The 24,616-nt window shown below is 44.6% G+C and overlaps 1 protein-coding gene across 2 annotated transcripts; it reads left to right on the top strand.

The window, feature by feature from the left end:
* The first annotated feature begins 626 nt into the window (after positions 1-626).
* Positions 627-20,738, top strand: LOC106572115 (protein FAM110B). Of its 2 annotated transcripts, none has more exons than XM_014145968.2 (3): positions 627-770; positions 17,240-17,568; positions 17,723-20,738. In XM_014145968.2, exon 3 carries the CDS (start codon positions 17,731-17,733, stop codon positions 19,108-19,110), a length of 1,380 nt encoding a protein of 459 aa, XP_014001443.1. In that variant the 5' UTR covers positions 627-770; positions 17,240-17,568; positions 17,723-17,730; the 3' UTR covers positions 19,111-20,738. The 2 variants fall into 2 exon arrangements, with proteins under 2 accessions (XP_014001443.1, XP_014001444.1); XM_014145969.2 differs by lacking the exon at positions 627-770 and adding an exon at positions 9,107-9,339.
* Positions 20,739-24,616: the final 3,878 nt, after the last annotated feature.

The raw sequence follows: 24,616 nt of genomic DNA, 5'->3' as shown, positions 1-24,616 counted from the left end.
TCATAGTTTTGATGTCTTCACTATTATTCTACAATGTAGAAAATAGTAAAAATAAAGAAAAACCCTTGAATGAGTAGGTGTGTCCAAACTTTTGACTGGTACTCTATATGTCTATTCCAGTCTCTGACATTGCTCATTCTATTATGTCTACATTACTTTCTTCCTTAAAAACATTCCTGAATTTGCATATTGTTTATTTTAATTATATTATTGCTATATGTATTACTGCACTGTTGGAGCTAGAAACACAAGCATTTGGCTGCACCTGCGATAACACAAATCTGTATGCATCCAATAAACTTTGATTTAACTCAATTTTATTGCGCAGAGCGGTCTCCTAGCAGTCGACAGTGCATCTTCCAAACTGGGAACTGACCAATGGCGGATTGTGGGCATACCAAATTGGGACATAAAATGAGGGGTGAACAAGATCCCATGCCTTGAAAGTCTATGCAATATTTACAACATTTAGTCCTAATCTAAAGCAATACCATCGGATTTGTCCTTAAAAACACATGTTTTATATTAGTAGGGTTTTTATTATTGAAGACAACACCTGACTTTTTTATATTGCCACTAAATTGGCTTGAGTTGGTATCTTCCGCGCCAATATTGAATTCCCATACTTATGCACTTGATCTACAACCACGCCGACGATGGATACTTACCTATAGCGTTATCATATGAGTCTGGAGAACCCTTAACATAAATCTACTGTAGCAAGATAAAACATCGAAAACGATTAGCCATAACGCACCCGGGAACACACAGTGAGTAAAGGATCTACACAGTATTTCCTTGCATTCCAATTCAGCTTTCTACAACCAGAATGAATGACAGACTGTAGGCATGAGAATGGGTCTATCTAGTAACTTGGGTTTTAGAACCATATTATTTACGTTGTTTCATTTTCATGTTTTTGTGATTGCACACCTCTTTCCAAGCAAATGGACTAGAGAAAGGTGTCAAATAATTTTGTGTCAGCCAACTGGCTAACTTGTGTTGACTGGAAAGGTGACCTGTGTCTCTGGCATTAGTAGTGGACCGTATAGGTAGGTTAATTTACTTTACTTTATGGTGCGTGTTCTATGTGACTTGTTATCCTCAAACTGTTGAGATAGGTGTGTTGGGTGTTACCTCCATGGAGGACATTAGGTGGGTGTCTAATGAATGGGGTGGTTTCGGGAAGGAAGCGGACTAGGCTAGGCCTAACGTTACTTCTCCATGTCCCCGTTGGTATATTTGCACGCTGGTTTCTGTGTAAGGCAAGGGCTGAAGTTCTGCACCCTAGAAGGGAGCCTGCTGGCTACGTCCTCAATAGTGGTGAGACTGGACTCTTCGGGAAGTGCCAGAGTGATAACGAGTTTTACCAATTAACCATAGCAACGCTTTATTAAGCCATAACGTAGACAAGTTGCAACAGACAGACAAGTTGCAACAGTGTATTTATATGGATGTTATTTCGAATTAATTTATGGCAGACGATACCAGTATCACGATACTTGTTAATATCGTGGGGAAAAACGGAGCAGATTTAACTTTTTTAGGAACACAGCCCTAATGGGGCAAACAAACATCAATCATTATGTTGTAATGCAGAGTCGCGTTTCTTTTATTTTTCACGATATAGAACAACATTTTACATGCAGTAGCTTTTTAAAGGAACAAAGTTTGGTATGCTTCCTTGTTTTCATTTTTGGCATGAAAAAATATTGCGATACAGGTATAGTTCTGGCCCAATTGTTTAGTAATGAATTTTAGGAGCTGCAGTAGTATAATTTTCACATTTCTGGCCTGTCTGTCCTAAATCCTGTCAGATTTAAAGCCTGTAGCAGATGTCAGTATTATTACAATAACTGTCACACACACACTGTTAGGGCCTTGAATAACTACACACACACACAGAGTAAAATGTTGTCTTTGGGGGTAACCAACCAGATTTCACAATATCAAAATGTAACTAACAATCTGGGTTAGTGCAGTTATTACCCTGCTTGTTTTGACCTTCTGGCCCATGAGCTCAGACTTAATTAAAAAAGACCTGACTTCAAACTCTGTGCTCTGCTCCACTTGACATAGCAGGAATGGGACAGAGTAGGCTATTAGAAAAAGTGTGGGTGATTTGTCATTTTGTGGGATTGAATAGGAAATCCCCAACATTGCTGGTGTGGTAAAAGTTATGTGAAGATGTTAGTCATATCACTCAGTGGCTGACTGTGTTAGGCTGGCCTTCTCTCTGACTGAGTCTGGTTGTTGTCAGTGCTACTGACTCTGTGCTATCTACCATGTGATGAGATTGCGCTGGCAGCCAAGTAATCCACCAGTCCACTCACCACTGTGTTATGCAACTTCGTTTTAACTACTAAACTGTCAGATTAAAATACACCATGTTTTAAAAGCCACCCGTAAAACATCCCAACACACTCCAACGCTGCCCTATTCAATACATTTTCTGTGATTCCTATACAACATTCTCAGGCAGGCTGAGGGTATAGAATAGGTTCCCTAGCTACAGCCTGGAGAGAGGAGTGGTCTCATGGCCCCTCACCCTCCTAAGTTATGAACACTTTGGAATGGGTTCAGTGACTCTGCCCTTGACACTGGACTGAGGAGATTGTCTGTCTACCGCCCTACTCAGTTTGGAGTTTGAGATTATTTTTGCATCTCTCCTTTCTTGTATCAGAGGTAAGCCAAACAGAAGGTATAATAGTTATGATGACATGCTGAAAAGATGGCTAAAGTTTTGACTGAAGGGCGAATAAGATGGCAACAGTGATAACAAAACACCCTCAACTATCTACTGAATGATTAGTCTAGGCATAAAAATCTGTTATGCATTGAACATTTTGTGGGGAATGCACTTTTTTTATATGGACATCAGTCAATGTAAATAGATTCATTCGGCCCTAATCTATGGATTTCACATGACTGGGAATACACATATGCATCTGTTGGTCACAGATAACTTTAAAAAAAGGTAGGGGTGTTGATCAGAACCAGTCAGTATCTGGTGTGACCACTTTGCTTCATGCAGCACAACACATCTCCTTCACATAGAGTTGATCAGGCTGTTGACTGTGGCCTGTGGAATGTTGTCCCACTCCTTTTTAATGACTGTGTGAAGTTGCTGGACATTGGCGGGAATTGGAACAAGCTGTTGTACACACCGATCCAGAGCATCCCAAACATGCTCAATCCCAAACATGCTCACCAACATGTCTGGTGAGTATGCAGGCCATGGAAGAACTGGGATATTTTCAGCTTCCAGGAATTGTGTACAGATCCTTGCGACATGGGGCCGTGCATTATCATGCTGAAACATGAGGTAATGGCGACAGATGACTGGAAGGACAATGGGCCTAAGGGTCTTGTCACGGTATCTCTCTGCATTCTATTTGCAATTGATTAAAATGCAATTTTGTTCATTGTCCTTAGCTTATGCCTGCCCATACCATAACCCCACCACCACCATGGGGCACTCTGTTCACAATGATGACATCAGCAAACAGCTCTCCCACACAACGCCGTACACGTGGTCTGCGGTTGTGAGGCCGGTTGGACGTACTGCCAAATTCTCTAAAACGATGTTGGAGGCTTATTCAATTCTTTGGCAACAGCTCTGGTGGACATTTCTACAGTCAGCATGCTAATTGCATGCTCCCTCATCTTGAGACATCTGTGGCATTGTGTTGTGACAAAACTGCACATTTTAGAGTGCAGTTTTATTATCCCCAGCACAAGATGCCCCTGTGTAATAATTATGTTGTATAATCAACCTTTTGATATGCCACACCTGTCCTATGGATTATCTTGGCAAAGGATAAATGCTCACTAACAGGGATGTAAACAAATTTGTGTACACAATTTGAGAGAAATAAACTTTTCGTGAGTATGGAACACTTCTGCGATCTTTTATTTCAGCTCATGAAACATGGGACCGTTTTTATTCAGTGTAAATACTTACATTTCCCGTCATGACAATTTCTTTCTTTTTTTTTCAATTAAGTTGTGCCTTGTTAATTTGTGGAATTTCTTTCCTTAATGCGTTTGAGCCAATTGTGTTATGACAAGGTAGGGTTGGTATACAGAAGATGGCCCTATTTGGTAAAAGACAAAGTCCATATTATGGCAAGAGCAGCTCAAATAAGCAAAGAAAAACAACAGTCCATTACTTCAAGGCATGAAGGTCAGTCACTCCGGAAAATGTCAAGGACTTTGAAAATGCAGTCGCAAAAACCCATCAAGCGCTATGATGAAACTGGCTCTCACGAGGACCTCCACAGGAAAGAAAGTAACCTCTGCTGCAGAGGATAAGTTCATTAGACTTACCAGCCTTAGAAATTGCAGCCCAAATAAATGCTTCAGAGTTCAAGTAACAGACACATCTCAACATCAACTGTTCAGAGGAGACTGTGGGGAATCATGGTTGAATTGCTGCAAAGAAACCACTACTAAAGGACACCAATAAGAAGAACAGACTTGCTTGGTCCAAGAAACACAATAAATGGACATTAGACCATTGGAAATCTGTCCTTGAGGTCTGATGAGTTCAAATTTGAGATTATTGTTTCCAACCGCTGTGTCTGTGAGAATGGATGATCTTCGCATGAGTGGTTCCCACTGTGAAGCATGGAGGATGAGGTGTGGGGGTGCTTTGCTGGTGACATTGTCAGTGATTAATTTAGAGTTCAAGGCACACTTAACCAGCATGGTGAAGGGGTTAAACCAAGGCCTCATACCTTTTTTAAAGGGTTAATAAGTTGTTTTATGATAAACTGTAAGGTCTCCTCTCAGGAGACTTCTGTTTGTGTGTGTGAACACCTGTTTTGAGTGTTGTGCCCTTCAGACACTATCAGAAGGCGGAAACCGCCTACGTTCATACTCCTCCTGTCTGGGCCCCACCGTGGCTGTCTGAGGTTCTGACAATACGACTGGTTTTCTGAGAACACAAGGCTGCCGCAGACCTGACGAAAACAGTCACCTGTCAGAAGATGCTTAGACTCGTTCACCTTGTTATGACCTTATACTTGTCATGAAAGGTCAAGCTTCGGTCAAACCCACTTCTGTGCTTTTAATTGCTGACAAGATGGTTGCTGCTGTCAGGAGAAGGTTAGATTTATTAAAGTGTTGCCAGGGAAAGTCACGCAAGGGGAACTGGTGAGGCTATATAAGTTACAGGATGTCTTAGACACTTTGCAGAACCTGGGGAGAGCTATCATATACTGTACTCTGTATCAACTTCTGCCTACAATTGTATTACTAAAGGAGAATTGTAATACATAAACAAAGAGTATGTTTCCTTTCTACTGCATGTATGTATGTTTGATAATTAGACCTGATCATGTGTTGAAGAAATTGACCAACAACGGCTACCACAGCATTCTCCAGCGATACGCCATCCCATCTGGTTTGCGGTTAGTGGGACTATCATTTGTTTTTCAACAGGACAATGACCCAACACACCTCCAGGCTGTGTAAGGGCTATTTGACCAAGGAGTGCTACATCAGATGACCTGGCCTCAACCCAAATGAGATGGTTTGGGATGAGTTGGACTGCAGAGTGAAGGAAAAGCAGCCTAAAAGTGCTCAGCATATGTGGGAACTCCTTGAAGACTGTTGGAAAAGCATTCCAAGTGAAGCTGGTGAGAGAATGCCAAGCGTGTGCAAAGCTGTAATCAAGGCAAAGGGTGGCTACTTTTGAAGAATCTAAGATGTAATTGTTTAACACTTATTTTGGTTACTACATGATTCCATGTGTTATTTCATAGTTTTGATGTCTTCACTATTATTCTGCAATGTAGAACATAGTAAAGATTAAGAAAAATCCGTGAATGAGGTGTCAACTTTTGATTGGCACTGTATATACAGTGCATTTGGAAAGTATTCAGACCTTCACTTTTTCCACATTTTGTTACGTTCTTATTCTAAAATTGATTAAATAGTTTTTTCCCAACATCGATCTACACACACTACCGCATAATGACAAAACAAAAATGGGTTTTTATCACAAAAAATGTACATTTTACATAAGTGTTCAGACCCTATACTCAGTACTTTGTTGAAGCACCTTTGGCAGCGATTACAGCCTTGAATCTTCTTGTGCCAAGCTTGTAGCGTCATACCCATCTGTATTTGGGCAGTTTCTCCCATTTGTTCTCTGCAGATCATCTCAGGCTCTGTCAGGTTGGATGGGGAGCATCACTGCACACCTATTTTCAGGTCTCCAGAGATGTTTGATCAGGTTCAAATCTGGGCTCTGGTTGGGCCACTCAAGGACAGAGAATTGTCCCAAAGCCACTCCTCCGTTGTCTTGGCTGTGTGCTTAGGGTCATTGTTCAGTTGGAAGGTGAACCTTCGCCCAACTCTTTGTGCTTTGCTCCATTCATCTTACCCTCTCCTAACTTGTCTCTCAGTCCCTGCCGCTGAAAAACATCCCCACAGCATGACACTGCCACCAAGGACTTCACCGTAAGGGATGGTGCCAGGTTTCCTCCAGACTTGACGCTTGGAAATCAGGCCAAAGAGTTAAATCTTGGTTTCATCAGATCAGAGAATCTTGTTTCTCATGGTCTGAGAGTCCTTTAGGTATCTTTTGGCAAACTCCCAAGCGGGCTGTCATGTGCCTTTTAACTGTGGAGTGGCTTCCGTCTGGCCACTCTACCATAAAGGCCTGCTTGGTAGAGTGCTGCAGAGATGGCTGTCCTTCTGGAAGGTTCTCCCATCTCTTCAGAGGAACTCTGGAGCTCTGTCAGAGTGACCATCGGGTTCTTGGTCACATCCCTGACCATGGCCCTTCTCCCCTGGTTGCTCAGTTTGGTCGTGCGGCCAGGTCTAGGAAGAGTCTTGGTAGTGCCAAGCTAATTCCATTTAAGGCCGCTGTTCTTGGGGACCTTCAATTCTGCAGAATTTTTTTTGGTCCCCTTCCCCAGATCTGTTGCCTCGACACAATCCTGTCTCGGCGCTCTACGGACAATTCATTTGACCTCGTGGCTTGGTTTTGCTCTGACATGCACTGTCAACAGTGCGACCTTATATAGACAGGTGTGTGCCTTTACAAATCATGTCCAATTCATTTAATTTACCACAGGTGGACTCCAATCAAATTGTAGAAACATTTCAAGGATCATCAATGGAAACAGGATGCACCTGAACTCAATTACGAGTCTCATAGCAAAGGGTGTTTTATATTTCTGTTTATTTGTAATTAATTAGCCCAAAAATTATTACAAACCTGTTTTCTTCATCGTTATGGGGTATTGTGTGTAGATTGAGGGGGAAATAAATATTGAATCCGTTTTAGAATTAAGCTTTAACGGAACAAAATGTGGAAGAAGTCAAGGGATTGGAATACTTTCCGTGTGTGTGTGCATGCACACTACCATTAAAAAGTTTGGGGTCACTTAAATGTCTTTTTTTATTTATTTTTTTTTCGTAAGAAAAGCACTTTTGTCCATTTAAAACATGGTTGGGCGACGTCCGGCCTCCGGGCCATCTTTATATAAAAATTTAAAAAACAGCCATTTTGCTGGTCAACTACCATATTCCAAAATTCAATGACTGTCACAGCTGTGTGCGTGTGTGTGTGTGTGTGTGTGTGTTCCACAGCAGTTAGAGCTAGGGCCTGCTTGGGCATGCTGATGTGTAATATTGTACAGTAATGTGAGCGCGTCAGACTGGTTTAGTCTGTCCTGTGGAATGTATGTGTGTCTGAGGCCAGGCTTATCTGGTGTGGGAGCTGGGCAGGGCTGGTGCTGCTGTAATAGTAAACCTGCACCCCATATCCCTTTTCACTCTCAACTAAAAAAATAATGCAGAACATGGAGAATGTGATAGAACGGTAGCAGTCAGCCATACAGTAGCTGTTATAGCAGGAGAATACCAATCATCGACTCACTCTGTTTAATCCTCTCCGACACCTACCTGGCGCAGGTGGAACAGGAGCAGTTGTCTGGTACGCTCAACTACACTTGGGTTCCCATGGCGATGCATTACCATAGCCACTGGGTACACTTTGGAAGTTGTTATTGATGTTCAGTAGTTGTTCTGCTGAGCTTGTTCCCCTGGCAGAGTGGTGTCGGTTTCAAAGCAGCAGAGGATGGAGGAGGAGAGACGGTAACTTGATGGTCTGTCTGCAGGGGGTTCAGCTTTAGGAGGCGGTGTGGGATCATAGGGATGTTCGTCGCTGGAGTTGTGAACATGACCTACTCTGGGGAAGGCGAGACAGATTTCTCTGATCGGACTGGTCTCGCTGGGCTCTGTTTTAATGGGACCCTGATGAGGACATTATTTGGTGGGATACAACTTTGTTATTAACTGGACGTTTTTAAATCATGACATAAATATTACTGTTTTAGTGTTGATGTTCTTTACCATACACACAGCTAGCTAGTGTGATTTTTGAGTGGAAGGCCAGTGCGATTCTCGCTGTCAGGAAAATGAGAGAGTAGTTTCATAATTCTACCCACAGAGCCCTGTCCATAGCACCCCACCCTACACATCGGTTGGCCATAAATAAGCAAGACATGCATGTTTTGGACTGTAGAAGAGAAGTACTGTAAAGTCTGGGCCTTGCTTACAGAAAGCTATAAAGCTGCTGATATGAATGGACTTGGATATAGATTCACACAGGGCTGGGTTACATAGCCTAGTCCTTTGCATGTATTCCCAGTAGGACTGCTGCTGTAACACAGGCCAACCAGGCTTAATGACGGGATATATCCTCAGCCACACCGGCACGTCATTTTCTTGTCTTTCACCCAGCTTTCTCTGAGTTATTTCACTGTGTCTAACAGACCAGAGGTGTTTTTCAGCTGGAATAACCTCTGGAGAAAGTGAAAGCCCATAGAATGGGTAAGAGATTATTTGTTCATGGGTTTGTTAGGGACAAATTATTTTATGGTGGTTAAAGATGATGCTTTAAATTTTGTTTTGACAGTTGACTGACAGTTTACTGGAATCCTTCACTGGGACCATTCCTTTGCTCATCTGTCACAGTTAAAGGAAAATGTGTTTGGGCTAACCCTTTAAATGGGAAGAAAGTGTAAGGGATCTCACGTGACTGAGGAAGAGGCCCTGCCTTGCTGCTTCCTGCCTCCAGAGTGGCTCTTCCTGATTCAAGGCGAAGGGTGGAGTGAGCGCAGGAGGAGTATTTCAGTGAGGGAGTGAACCAGCCTCTACAGGTTTGTGTTCCGTCAGAACTCCGCATACACACACTCACTCAGGATCCAGATGCATGCTCTACATTCTCATAGTCAGCTTTCACTCTAGAGGGCTTGATTCTCCACTGTTCTGGTCCAGATCTTTGAGACTCAGCTGAGGATTCTACTCGTGAACACACAAGTAAGTAAACTAGGACTATCTGGACGAGCTGACCGAACAGCCGGAGTGTTTAGAAGTGGTTTGTGTTCGTTTGCTTCTACACCAGGGGCTTGGGTGTTCTGTTATTTTAGGTAACCAAACTTTGACTCAAGGGAAATAACTTTTGTACTCCAGAATGTAAATGATATTCATATTAACCCGAAGCACATTCCATTTGTAACTAGATGCATGTAATTTGTATGTTTGCAGTATACAGTTGAAGTCGGAAGTTTACATACACTTAGGTTGGAGTCATTAACTCATTTTTCAACCACTCCACAAATTTCTTGGAAACGAACTATAGTTTTGGCAAGTCGGTTAGGACATCTACTTTGCATGACACAAGTACTTTTTCCAACAATTGTTTACAGACAGATTATTTCACTTATAATTCACTGTCTCACAATTCCAGTGGGTCAGAAGTTTACATAAGCTAAATTGACTGTGCCTTTAAACAGCTTGGAAAATTCCAGAAAATGTCATGGGTTTTAGAAGCTTCTGATAGGCAAATTGACATAATTTGAGTCAATTGGAGGTGTACCTGTGGATGTATTTCAAGGCCTACCTTCAAACTCAGTGCCTCTGCTTGACATCATGGGAAAATCAAAAGAAATCAGGCAAGACCTCAGGAAAAAAATGGTAGACCTCCACAAGTCTGGTTCATCCTTGGGAGCAATTTCCAAACGCCTGAAGGTACCACACAGCCATCATACCGCTCAGGAAGGAGACGTGTTCTTTCTCCTAGAGATACTTTGGTGCGAATCAATCCCAGAACAACAGCAAAGGACCTTGTGAAGATGCTGGAGGAAACGGGTACAAAAGTATCTATATCCACAGTAAAAAAAAGTCTTATATCAACATAATCTGAAAGGCCGCTCAGCAAGGAAGAAGCCACTGCTCCAAAACTGCCATAAAAAAGCCAGACTACAGTTTGCAACTGCACATGGGGACAAAGATCGTACTTTTTGGAGAAATGTTCTCTGGTCTGATGAAACAAAAATAGAACTGTTTGGCTATAATGACCATCGTTATGTTTGGAGGAAAAAGCCGAAGAACACCATCCCAACTGTGAAGCACGGGGGTGGCAGCATCATGTTGTGGGGGTGCTTTGCTGCAGGAGGGACTGGTGCACTTCAAAATAGATGGCATCATGAGGAAGGGAAATTATGTAGATATATTGAAGCAACATCTCAAGACATCAGTCAGGAAGTTTAAGCTTGGTTGCAAATGGGTCTTCCAAATGAACAATGACCCCAAGCATACTTCCAAAGTTGTGGCAAAATGGCTTAAGGACAACAATGTCAAGGTATTGGAGTGGCCATCACAAATCCCTGACCTCAATCCCATTAGAAAATTTGTGGTCAGAACTGAAAAAGTGTGTGCGAGCAAGGAGGCCTACAAACCTGACTCAGTTACAGCAGCTCTGTCAGGAGGAATGGGCCAAAATTCACCCAACTTATTGTGGGAAGCTTGTGGAAGGCTACCCAAAAATGTTTGGCCCAAGTTAAACAATTTAAAGGTAATGCTACCAAATACTAATTGAGTGTATGTAAATGTCTGACCCACTGGGAATGTGATGAAAGAAATAAAAGCTGAAATAAATAAATCTCTCCACTATTATTCTGACATTTCACATTCTTAAAATAAAGTGGTGATCCTAACTGACCTAAAACGGGGAATGTTTACTAGGATGAAATGTCAGGGATTGTGAAACTGAGTTTAAATGGATGTAAACTTCCGACTTCAACTGTAGTGAAGAATTCTATCCATCAAGACACAGCAGCTGTCCATCCTCTCTGGCTCCTGTGGTCTCATGGTTGCTTGAATTTTCCTAACCTAAATACTGGCCTTGATTATAAAATTTGGCAGCTCTGCTTCAAGACAATCATCTCTTGCCCTAATTGGGTGAAAGTATGTATGGCAGTGGAAGTATTTTAACATTAAACACATTCTTGCCAACAATGCATTTGAGAATGAGCATGTTGAAAACCATGGTGATGATAATGATGTAGGGCAGTTGGGATAATGTAGCTTTAAGTCAGAATCACATATTGGCTGGTGAATGTTTTCTCTGCTGTCAGCCTGTGTGTATAGGCTAGTGTATAGAGGACATATCTCCTCTGGCCTTCAGCTAAAACAAACAAAATCCCCACTCTCAGGGGCACTTTGGGCTTTCTGCCTGCATATGGCAAAACAACCCGGGATTCCAGGGGTTAATCATTGGATGATTTCTGCGAAGCGTGTGTGTTTTGTGTGTATCCAATGAGTATCTGTGGGAAAGTGGGGTTCTCTGGCAAAGCCAACACTGAGGCACCGCTGACGACTCAGCCCGGCCACTCTTCCCCAGCGTCACGTCTCTGTGATTGCTGGCTGGCTGGCTAGGGACATGTCTATGTGATTGCACCCCCGCCTGCATTTTGGAATGCATTCATTGCTGAGGGGGGATTTGTACTCCCTATCTCTTTCCCCTTAGGCTGAGCTACCACAGTAAAGGCCAGGGCTGTGTAATTGTCTTGTCTATACGGTGTTATCTAACATTAAGACTAGTCATGATGAAGAGGGATGCAAGGTTGTAAGGTTGCTCAGCAGGGGACTGAACACTGAGCCCTAGGGTTTTCAGAGAAACATGAACGCTTGTGAACATTATAATAGAGATGACAATTGAGATTGAGTTGGAACACTTTGATTTGTTAGGGTAACTTAGGGCTATATGGAACACTGTCTTTTCCTCTGTCAACATGACTGATGTGGAGTGTTTTTCCTGGTAGGCCTACTTTCTTTTGGTTCAGAATTGTATTTGAATCCCTTTCTCTTTTTTTTCCTAGTGGGCTAATGTGGACAAATTACAGATGTCTTTGTCCGTATGTTTGCGCTACAGAGCTTAGCTCCCCTAGGGAGCGCTGTACCACCTGCTGTTGTTTCATTACCTCATTTAGCCTAGGCCACACACGGTTATACACTGCTGAGTTTAGTGAGAGATGGGTCAGTGTGTATTTGTGTGAAGGATGTATTTTGTGTGTGTGTGTGTGTGTGTGCATGTTTGCGTGCCATGTCTGTCTGTGTGAGGGGGGTGGGGAGCAGTAGAGTAGACAGTCAGTTGGGATCTCCAGTGTATGTAATTGTGAATGGGATTTTGTATCCTGAAGCCATAGACAGACAGTGATGGGTTAGAGGGGGAGTTATGATCTAATGACTAGCTCTAATCTGACTCTCTGTTGACTTTGTCCTGCTGGGAGTGTGATTGTTAAGGCGGGGGTGTTGGCAGGCACAGAGAACATCTGTACTTGTACCCTAACGGACACTCTAGTATGGGGTTTCTCGCCATCCATCTCTCAGCCCAATCTGCATTAGCTTAACTTTAATGCGTTTCAGCATGTGTGTGGAGGATCTAGACATTGACCCTATGCCATAAGGTTACAGGTTTTAGATCCCATGAGATTTGCTGATACTGTGGAGTTGCAGCAGCAGTCCTCTCCTGGGAAAACTTATCTTCTTTACTCCAGTAAAACCTCTTAAATCCCCCCCTGGAGACAGTGGTTGATAACCTCTGAACTGTTGGGTGACCATAAATCTGGAGCACAGTTGGTGGTGGGGTTAGTGGGGACAATCAGTCTCTGTGCTATCCATTGGGTTGCCAATGGTTGTTTTTAGTAGAGCTATCTTGGTTTTGGTCTTTTTACAGGTTTTATTGTTGCTGTGAGTGAGGTTATCAAGTCTGACATTTTTATACATTTCCTTGCTCTGTAGTCGGCCTGTTAGATTAGTGGAAAAGGCCTATACATAGCTCCACAGAGTGCGGTGAGTTCACAGCTCTGCAGGGTCTTCTAACCTCTCAGTCCAGCAGGACAGACAGTCACACCATCTCACTGTGTTTGTTTGTATATCCATCTCGGTCACGTTTCCTGTTGTGAAATGCGTCACTGCTTCCTTCTATATGTGTGACGTAGCCTACCTGAGAAACCACGGCCAATGGCAGCTTCGCTTCCCCCTCTTTCTGTGGTGACTCCTCTGTAGAAGGTGGCACCCCTGTTGTTGTCCTTCACTCTGAGGTCAATGTCCAGCAGGCCAAGGCTACTGGGGGAAACCAGCTGACTCCTGATTGGCCGGCTCGCTTGGCTCCTGACTTGAAACTGCTTTCCAATTCTGTCTGCCACTTTAACCCTTTTCAATAGCACCACTGCCTGACAGAAGCCCTTTTATCCTGAAGGATATGAATTGTAAGGCTGTATTCTTCAGGAATCCCTCTGTAAACATAACTCTGTTCAGTCCTGCCCTCTTCCTCACTGTCTCTTAAACCCCCTGCTCTCTGTCTGTCTCTGTCACGTGATAGATATTATGGGAGAGGCAAATTGCTTCCAGTCACATAATTCCCCTGTAATTACCCCTCATGGCTCTCTTGCCATGTACTCTGTGGGCTGCTTTTTCCTTTCAGCCAGAGGCCACTGGGTTGGCGCTGACCACAGATAGGAGCACCTGTGGCTTCATGTGCTTTTCTCATAAGGCATAGCATTCTCCACTAATCATCAGCTGGATGAAAAACTGTACACTCAACGAAACAGAGGTTGAATATCGCTGTTAGCTGTGCGCTCCCTAACCAGGCTATTTCCATTCTCCGTTTCCTGTGGTCGTTGAATGTTCAGCCAGGCAGGCAGCGTGTCCAGGGGCTGTCTCAGCCAGCCAGCATGCCATGCAATTGGAGGTGTTTCTGTTTCTGACAGGAGGTATTCCTGGCCCTTTCTTTCCCCCCTGTACAGTTGCCAGGTTGCTGAGGGCCTCTTGTTATTAGATCAGTTCACACTTCAGCCTGGGGCAGGAACTAGTTTAAGTTGAATTTATTTGCACCAAAGAAAACAAGTGCTAAACAACAATACAGATTTTTATTTTTTAAAAACAGTGACGTTTACACAACCACACCCAAAATACATTGTTAGGTTATGGGCCTGCACTGTGTTGGTGCTTTTCCAATGAGACTGCTTTAGTTCGGCTGGCTACCCGAACGAGTGGCTCACATACTCCCTTAAAACACCGTCACTTGAAAAAAGTGGCAATAGTACTGTTTGTCCATTTTGAGACGCTGTAGCCATGACACTTTCTCAAAATAGTCACAATTAATCAAAATAGTCACAATTCATTTAAGGAAACTCAAGAAGTCTGTCATTAATTGTTTTTTTTTTGCCAAGGAGATCTTAGTCGCTCAATTTTACAACTAAGATGTTTGGTGCAGTATTTCTCAATGAAAATATTTACATGAAAACGAGTCATCTCTCATTGAAGGACAACAAAGACTTTATTGAAGAATCCCTATTGAAGAATCCATACTGTTGACCAATCACAGACGAAGGGTCCTAGACTTCGGCTCCCGAACTTTGGCTGGCCTTGTGTGCCCGAACAGCTGACAAAACCCTCACCGAAGCCCAAAACGAACAAAAACGTCATAATATATGCACAAACTCTTCCGAACTCTTTCTGGGAAGCATGAGGAACGCTTTTACCCCCCCCCACCAGGGTGTCGCCAGTGTTTTATGTTAATGTTAGCGCTATTGTTTCCATCAGGCGTGTGACACTAAAGACTTGTGGCAACCAGAATCAACAACCTCTGCATCATTCAAGACTGTTGCTTTGTGACCCGTTTAAAGTTTATTTAGCCGTATTGTTATGTAGATGCCAGCTTCGAAGTACCCAGGGCTTTGCCTGGGCTCCAAGTTAGAGCAGGTCCGCTGGATCCATGGCCCAGTGAGACACGGGTGCTGGCGTGTGATGGGAAACAAAAGTCTGAGCCTTTTGGGTAAAACACTTGGGTAAATCTTCATTTTGTAAATGCGGCAACAACCGTGGCTCTACCTCTGAATGACAATGGCTGGTGCTTCAGGAGGAGATGGGTAGGTTGTGTTTAGACACCTTCCTTGTTAATACACAGCATTTGGGATTCATAGCCGTATCACTGGCTGGGGGCACAGATAAAGCGAGGGGATGGAGAGTGGATTTCAGGATTATACCATCTGTTAGGGTGAGTTTTATATGGGCGGTAGGCAGTGGCACCGTCCAGGAAGAAAATGATTTCCCTCTCTTATCACCAGGAACAGGAGTTTATGATAATTACCAGCACAACAATTTGTTTGTGTGATTACATCCAGTATGTGTAACCATACAATAATGGTAACCACACACTAGCAGGCTTGTGGTAGTTAATTGGGCAGTTGATTTTAGGTCGGGGGGTTACTGAGTCTCTTGTCTGAATGATATGTGGGTTCGGGAAAGGGTACTGTCTGTCTGAGATTTGTCTAGCCTTTGACCAGCAGCTGCTGTGTTGGAGTGTTTGACAGTGTCCTGCCCTCGTGTGTATGTCAGTGGCCCTGTAGGGCTGCAGCCTCACCTGCATGTTTGAAGAGTTGTGCAGTAACTGTGGATGTGAATGATGACTGGGTCGGGGTCTTGCACAGACCCCAGAGAGCCTGCCAGCCACCTCGCCCCTCTGCCTGAGCAACTGTGCCAGCTATTAAAAGACCTGCCTCTTCGAGACAGCTGTGTGTGTGGAGAGATTGAACTGCACAAGACAATGCAACCTTGTTTTATGTGCCACTGTCATGATTACAGTCACGTCCTTCCTGTTATTTCTCTTTTGTTCTCTCCATGCTCCCTACGGCTCACCTGTTATACAGACCCTTTGAGTCTTTGCACACTGTACTGTACACTAACCATTCCATTCCTATGTTCATATCGATCCATTCCCCTACGGTTTGGTAGCTGACTGGTAGACTCAGGGTCATACTATATTTTACATTATTATTTTAGAGCAGGATGTGGCATATCGAGGCATTTCCTACTAGTATTCTATGCTCTACTTCGGTGGAGATTTCTCCGTTGGTTTGTCACATGCAGAGGATGAAAGGAGCAGTGAGTTATTACAGTAGTGCGTGCTGCTGTCTGTCGGTCCTGCTTTCTCTCTCTGATGCTGCTGGAGAGGGGGGGACATGGGCTCTGGGAGACAGCAAGGCTATTAAAAGATTAATAAACGTACAGAGGAATATGATCGTGGTGATGGTGATAAGGGGAAAGAGATGAGCCCAGCCAGCAGTAACGCTCAGTGTGATGTAATTCGGGGCTTTGATGGTGTAACTGTAATGAAAAAAAATTACATTCGGAATTGCTTTTCAATTCCTCTGAAACTGGGGATCAAGAAAGGAGGAGACCGAATTGGTGGATGAGAGCAGCTGTAATCGGCTGTGAGGATAGACATGGGAACAGCAAGGGAGCAATTCTCTTCTTTCTCCACATGTATTAAGAGTACTTAAAAAGTCAAATCTTTACCAGGAAGACGGTGATGCTCCTGAGATTGAGGCTTGGAGTGGATATAAAACATGATCAGCTGATGTCTTTACCGTTTTTGCGCTTCTCATATTTCTTCTTCCTTTCTCTCGCTGTATGGCTATAGTGTTGAACAAAGAGCAGAACAAGTGGAGCAGTTGAGGATGTTGAAATAAGACCCTGTTTGATGCAACTCGATGTAAAATATTGCAGCTTTTTTTTACCCAAATAATTTAATTTGAATGAAAATTCGTTTTGTTGTCAGTGGGGGAGGGGTGCAATTGGTCAGAATCCTTTGACTAAAGCCAATAGCAGCGTAGCTCCCAACCCCCACCCCTCCCTGCCCTGCTGAGATTACCCAGTCTGGCCTGTGATTGGCTGCCCTGAGACCCAGCAGCTGGAGGCAGTGAGTGTGTTTAGGGGAGGAGTCGGGTGGTGTATTAAAGCCGGCCGGTCTGCTGTCCTTTTGCTTAAGAGTGCTCCTGTGTGCGTTTGTTAATGTGGAGAAGTAACGTTACAGGGCGATTCTCCTGTTAGTCTGACACCGTCTTCCTCTCTCTCTCTCTTTCCTCTCCAGGAGCCCTGCTGGAGCTTCTCTCCAGGAACCCTGAGAATCTGTGGAGCTGCCAGTTGATCTGTTGCTTTTCCTGGACGGACAGAAGGCTCAGGAGATTGAGTTGCTCTGTCAGCCTGGCTGTGTGCTCTAGTAACTAACCAGCTAGGCTAGGCTAACCCCAGGATCTGCCCCCGTTGGGTCACTGAGCCGGACTGATGTGGAATGTGACCCATGGTGACCCAGTCCCACAATTAGCCTTTCAGTGAAGAGGACCGATACACCAGAGGGACGACGTGAAGAAAGGAAGACAAAAAGGAGAAGTAAGAGCAGCAGCAGTAACAGATAAACCGGTAAGAAAGTTAATTGGGCCTTGGGTGGGAGGAGGATAAAAGGGGCCATACACAACACCCATTTTCTCTGGCTTAGGACATTTGTGAGCACGAGAAGGACATTGACCATTACTGTCTCACACTCTTTACTTTTCTCTCTGCTCTTCTTTCACAGACCCCAGAATGCCTGTAGAGACCCTCCGGCCCTCGGACGGGTGCCTGGTGGGGGTCCCCTTCACCTCAGCCATGCCTTTCCGCATCCTCAACAAGGGACCCGACTACTTCCGGCGGCCCGCGGAGCCTGGAGCCCGTAAGCTGAGCGCGGTGGAGCGTCTGGAGGCGGACAAGGCCAAGTATGTGAAGAGCCAGCAGGTGGTGCTCACCAGGCAGGAGCCTGTCAAACCACCCATCATCCGCAAACCTCTGCTGTCCCCGGGCATGATGCTGCAGTGTCGGATCAACGCCCCCCCGGCCCGCAAAGTCCCACGGCGGCCGGCCGACTCAGAGAACGGAGGAGGGACAGGAGGGGTAGGGTGGCGGAGGGGACCCCCTCTTAACCTGGATATCCTCAACAACCTCATCAACGTGTGTGATGGACCCCTGCACTGCTCCCCGTCTCCCGTCCCTTCCTCGCCCTCCGCCTCCTCTCCTTCATCAGGGGGGAACAGCATCGGGAATAGACTCTCAGCTGACCAGGAGAGGAGCAACCGAGTCCTGAACGACTTTAAACCTGTTAATAACTGCAACACCTCCTCCACATCCTCCTCTTCCACCTCTCCCTTTAACAACAACAGCCAGGCTTCCCCTGCCAAGCCCAGCCGCCGGCCACCTCCTGTCCCAGCACGGGGTGTCAGGGTGGGGGTGCCAGTGCCCTACAGCACTCCAAACTCGGTGACGGTGCGCAGGGTGGATGTTAGGCCCCAGGCTGAGGTGAGGAAGCCCCTGAGGACCCAGCTCCGGCCTCCGATCAAGCCCAGACAGACTGCCCAGGTAGCCCAGCCCCAGGCCCCACCACCTCCTCCACAGCAGACCCAACCTCTGCCTCTCACCCCCGTGCAGGCTATCCCTTCATCCCCACCCTACCTGCCTCCCAGCCCCATGGTGTTCGGGGCCGGCATGATGCCCCCAGCCTCTCCTGCTTTCACCCGCCTGTCCTCAGCCAGCTCCAGGGGGTCTCGTCCTGGCTCGTCTCGTAAACACCCCTCCCTACACCGCTCCAAGTCTGACCTGAGCGACCGGTACTCACGAGCCACAGCCGACCTGGAGCGTTTCTTCAACTACTGTGGGCTGCACCCAGAGGAGGTAGAGGGCATGGGGGGAATGGAGCGCTTCGCCAGGGCCAGCTCAGACATTGTGTCTGTGTCCAAGATGCGCAGTGTCAGCACCCCCAGCTCTGAGTGTGAGCAGGCACGGGAACAGGGGGAGGACGAGGTCGAGGGTCCTGCGCGACCCGGGGAGCGTGTCCCCTACGGAATCTCAGTCATCGAGAGGAACGCTCGCGTCATCAAGTGGCTATACGGGATCCGGCAGGCGCGGGACTCCAACGCTGTGTCCAACGTTTAGAGGAAAGAGACAGGACGGGGAGGCTCTGGAATGATACCCAGGCCTGCCCCACATGGTGTTTTTTAATTTATTGATAAATCCCACAGGCCATTGAGGGGTCTTTGGTATATATTGTTTTTTGTTTCAAGGAGGACATTGTTATTCTGTTGCCTTACGTCATGTTTAGAATATACCTTTTTTGGGGGGGGGTGTCATTATTTTTGAACCATCAATCGTTCAAAGTTGTAGAGCACTCTGGGACACATGAATTCATCTGGGCTGCAGGTCAGGACTGCTTCCCTAGAAGAGCAGGACGAGCAATCACACTTCTCAAACAAACATTGAAAGCAATCATGTCAGGGATAGCAGTGACCGAATGCTGAGGATGATGTTGATGGGAGTAGACCAGTGATGCTGTGGTCCCTGCTGTCTGTCTGTCTGTCTGTCACACAGGTACTAAGGAGGCTGTGTAGAGGGTCCCAGAGCCCTGTTGTGTTTGCACTGGGGTTGGAGCTAGTCTGATGATGCGAGAATAGGCTGTGTGTGAAAGAGCAAATAAGACTTAGAACCACATTGATACTGTGAAACATGAAAGCTTCCACAAAATGTTTTTCTTTTTTACCTTTAACTCTGACTGTTCATTAATACCGTTGATGTTGCTTTCAAGCATGCAAGTGGAAGTCAATATATTTGTGGGTCATCTCAACAAAGCACAATCACCTGTACTCTCAAATGCAGTGAAAACACAGACGTGTTCCGGTCTGTGACGGAGTAACGTCTGTCGCTGTGCACTGCATTGTTTTCTGTATTGCAGGTGAACATAGTCTCTAATCAAGCATTGGTGCCGTTAGTGTTTCTGTTTATTCAGTGAAGAAGTATGTCTGGGTGCGGGTGAGAGTCTTGTGGTAAATGGATGGAGGTAAGTGTAGGGTGGATGAGAAGGGGTGCTGTCTGGGGTTGGAGGTGAGGAAAGACAGACACTGCTCAATGGAAGGGGGATCAGGATGGTTGGAGTAGGAAAGAGGGACTTCTCTGAAAGTAAACAGAAAGTGACTTCGGTTCTGCGTGTCCTCGACAGCCTGCAGAGAAGCTGGACCAATGTCTTTTTAAAAATGCAATTTGAAGTTGATACAAAACTATTGTAATTGTACTATTCAACAACTTGTGCATAGCATTCAAGCTTTGTACAAAAGTGCAATCTGATTGTATCTATGTGAACATGCACACAGACAAACCCACACATTATATGCACACGGCACCAGCCACCTGCAGAGCATTAGTGTGAATGTTGTGTGTAACTGAATTCTGAAGTATGTGTAATGATAATATGCACTTTGCAGGGTTGGAGACAATTCAATTTCAATTCCTGAAATGACTGGAATTGAAATGGAATTGACCCCATCCCTGGCACACTGCTCTATGTGAAGGGAAAAGAGGGGAGACTGTTTATTTATGTGATTTCCTGTTCCTTTCAGAGGAGACTGATGGAGGGCTCAGTGGTGAGACGATGTGTGGGTCTAAGACTGAGCTCCAGTCTGTTCATGTGCTTTTGAGGTCAGCAGTGTCTGGCTGCCCAAAGAGTCAAGCTACAATTTGCAACATGGTGTCTTTCTTAACATGTCAATAAATAAAGTTTTAGGAAAAAAATATTTCCCTGGTCAGTGATTGCTTTTAATGCCTACCAAAATATGAAATGGTGTAGAGTTTGTCATTGAGTTGAATGCCTTAAGGTCATTGTGACGACATATGGACATAGACTCTGTTTTTAGAGGCTACAGGTCAGCTTTGCCAAGTTCTGAGATTTTCAATGTGATGTGGGTCTAGAGGAACACCCACAGCTGTTTCTAAATCTCCTTTTTGCATGAATTGACAGCAGCACTCCCATGTTTTTTTATTTTATCCTGTTTTTCTAGCGTTTCTCATCCATTAGAATGCAAAAGTTTATTTAGTACATCATGCTACAGTTATTTTCTTCCTGATATGGCTCAGGTCCAGAAGAGTGTTGGTGCTGTTTGGGCCCGATTCCGACGTAGACCATTTTGCCTTTCTTATGCTCGCCATTCCTACACACTTCTCATTAGTTGGTGTTTAGACCTACCTTAATGCAGGTGTATAATGGCCTTTGCAGACGTGGTTCCCTTGCGCGCACTGAATAAATGTAATTCAACTGTTGAAAACCGTCCCACTTGCTGTGTTTTCAGTACATTTATCTTAAGCCGTTCCTTTTAAACACGGTGTAGCCTTTTTTTAGTTTGACTTTTGTCGACAGACTCACTAGAATATATTGAGAGAACAGGTTCAGAATATTAGGGACCAATGAAAGAAAGCCTTGTAAATACAGACGTATTCATCTTCGTTTCAGCACCAATTGGTAGTTTTACAAATATTCTGATCTTGTAGATTTATTAGGGGTTAGGAAAGTATTTATGAATCATAAACGGGTTAGGAGAGCTTTTACGCACAAAAGGAAAGGTTTTGATTCATTCTGAAAAACGCCGCATTGTTCTTCAACCCATGGTAATGTTGGAAGATTAGTGTACATATAATTGTAATAGGGAGACTAGTGTACAATAGTAGGCTATATATAGCCTTGTCTATTGCCTGCACTAACCATGGAACTTACGGCGCCGTGCGTTGGCTTCAAACTGTTATGGCTTGGTCTGCGCTCTGCTCCATAATTATTTAAGTAGCCTACATGTATTTTTATATTATCAACTATTACTAATGATCCTCAGGAACAACCACATGGCTGCGATGGCATTTACAGAAGAACCAAATAAATGAAATGATTATGAAGGCTGTACCAACTGAAGGGAACTAACAGTAGATTGGCAGTTGAATATGTGTGGTTATTAAGCCTACTGACGGTTGATACTGATAGTGGCTAATATTTAACATGATAGAAATAGGAAACAGAGAAAGTCAGGGTAGCCTATAATTAAGACATTCGAGAGTGCCCATCCCAAGTTAAGGCCGTACAATTTAAATTGTGTAATGGCACAGCATTTTCATAAACTTTATTGTGGGAAAGTTGGTATGCTTTACTTTGCTGCCATATGACTGGTTTCACTTTTGTCTCCAGAGATCAGAAGGTAAAATAGATCTAAACAATTGTCATTTATTCTTACAATCTCCTTATCCAGATGCATTACTCATTTACATAGCTCTTATCAATAGCTCTTATCAAGTTGTAAATTACAGTGCATGGAGAATGGTGTTATTTCTATCTGAAAAATAAAGTCCATTTTTTTTTAAATAATGTTTTTTTTTTTCATGGTTTCCTTTGAGCGTAAAGGTGGTAGAATTATTAGGGCGTTAAGTCAAGGTCGGAATACGGCATAAACAGAAAAGCGCGTATAAAGGGAATTACATTCCATTTACGGAAGCTTATTTGCCTACTTTACCCAGTTGTCTTCAATGGAGCATTTCTCCTCCATACTGACGGAGAGGAGGATGAAGAGGGAATAGATGGGGAGGGGGTCGAGTCGGGGCTGTTACCCAGCTGCTGAATCCTGCTGAATTCCACAGTGGCCCTGCCTGCCAAACCCTGTCCCGTGGCACGTTACTTCAACATCACCTCCTCACCCAAGGATGTGTTCTGATTTAGGGTGCAGGTTTAAGTAGTTTTGGGGAGGGTTATAGTGTTGATGGTATTGGGGCAGCAATGTGCTATGGATCCATAAACAAAGCGATAAATATTGTCCCTGAGGCTGGGAAGAGGCCCAGTGGCACCAACCACCTGTCACTCTGGTCAGCGGTGATTTAAGTCCAGCCCTCAGTGGAGAGAGAGGAGGAGTGGGGGAGGAAAGGATGGGTGTGAGAGTGCACCTTCTGCATGCCAATATGCTGGGTTTTAGGGCTTATACTGAAGGAGCAGACTCCCTTGGTCTGGAAAGACCAGTGTTTTGTTTAGTAAACAACTGATGTCGTAAGGAACACAGGTATAAGGACAACAGGCAAGGCAGGGACTACTGCCATTGTGTTTTTACGTGTGTTTTTACGCCTTATTGGCCCCTCAAATTTTCTTTCAACAGCTTTTCAAAAGTAGAGGATCCTATGACGTGAAATGTGCCATTTCAAGACACAAGGCGAATGTTGAAGGAGTGCGGGACAGGGAGTAAACTCAAGCATATTTCCTGTGTTTTCCAATGCTCTGTCGTTTCCCATTAGACTGACAAACAAACGGAATCAGCTAGCTCTCAGGCAGGCAGAGTGAGTGAGGAAGGCATAGAGGAGGCCATATGTCCATATTGACTGAGAGATCAGCTGGGCTCTGCAGTGCTCTGCAAGGGGAAAGACACACACACATCTCCATTTGCTCACAATCACACACACTCGTGTGGAAACGTAGCCGTCTTAGTGTGTACTGCATGTTTGCTGAATGTATGTCTCTGTTCTGTGCGTGTGTGTATGTGTGTGTGGAGTCTGACTTTAGACTTTGAGGCCTGGGTTAAACGGGGGACCAGGGGGACTTTGTGTTGTAAACTGAAGACTTCCTGATCCCTAGTTCCTATAAGAAGGCTTCTGCTAATGTATGTCAAGCCCTGACACACTCACCCAGCGGCAGGAGGGAGGATGACAGACAGTGATAAGCTGATTAGGGACAAGGGGCAGATGGGGTCTGTGTGTGAGTGTACATGCTCTGGGAAACCCGGGGGACAGTGTGTTTCTTTAACTTAGCATGTCGCAGCCCTCCACATGGATCACATCACAACTTACCTGCTTCACTGACGCAGAGGATTATTTAGCCTTTTCTGTACATACAAATACAGCCTCTAAATGGTACTGTTCAGTATAATACGCAACTAGAGCCCCTATGGCTCTAGTTGCAGTCAGATCAGCAACTTCTAACCATAATCTTTAAAAGCTAAACTGTGAAACCATCTTTAGATCAGCTGAAAGGGACGAACGAGTGCCAGTCTGGCAGGGGATAGGGTGGATGATGCCGGCGAAACAGGATATTTATAGATTGTGTAAAACATATTGACAATATAACACGTCGGCCTATCTAACCCACTAACAGAAAGGAAGATTCCCGTGTTTTAGATGACGATGGCAAACAAGGTTATTAGTAAGGTGTCTGTGCTTGCTACTGTTTTGCAACAGTAAAGTCATAGCGTGGGAGGGCAGGAGTGCAGAGCCATGTCTAAACCCGTTTCTGTTGGATCTCTGACAGGGCATTCAGAGACACCAATGTGTCACTTTAGGAGGCGTGCAAAGCAACTCCTTTAATAATGTATCAAGCTCGTAAACGGACAGGTGAATGCAGAAGAAACATCTGAGACACACTCACACAATACTAGTTGGGCTGGTATAGCATCACTTGAGAAAAATGGTCCTATCACTTAAATTGTTTACCATATGAGCTTCCTTTTGTTTATTACGTTCTTGAGGTATTTTATAATTTCAGTGAGGGTCAATGTGTGAGTGCATGTGTCTATCGGTTCGGGTGCTTGTCTTTCCATTTTGTTTTCTGGGAAACTTTCAGACTTTCCGTTTGGAAATATGTACTGTAAAAGACCTTAAA

Source organism: Salmo salar, chromosome ssa15 (genome assembly GCF_905237065.1).
Source record: "Salmo salar chromosome ssa15, Ssal_v3.1, whole genome shotgun sequence".
Classification (NCBI taxonomy): Eukaryota; Metazoa; Chordata; class Actinopteri; order Salmoniformes; family Salmonidae; genus Salmo; species Salmo salar.
The sequence above is the reverse complement of the archived record's forward strand: the minus strand, read 5'-3'. Positions and strand labels throughout refer to the sequence as shown.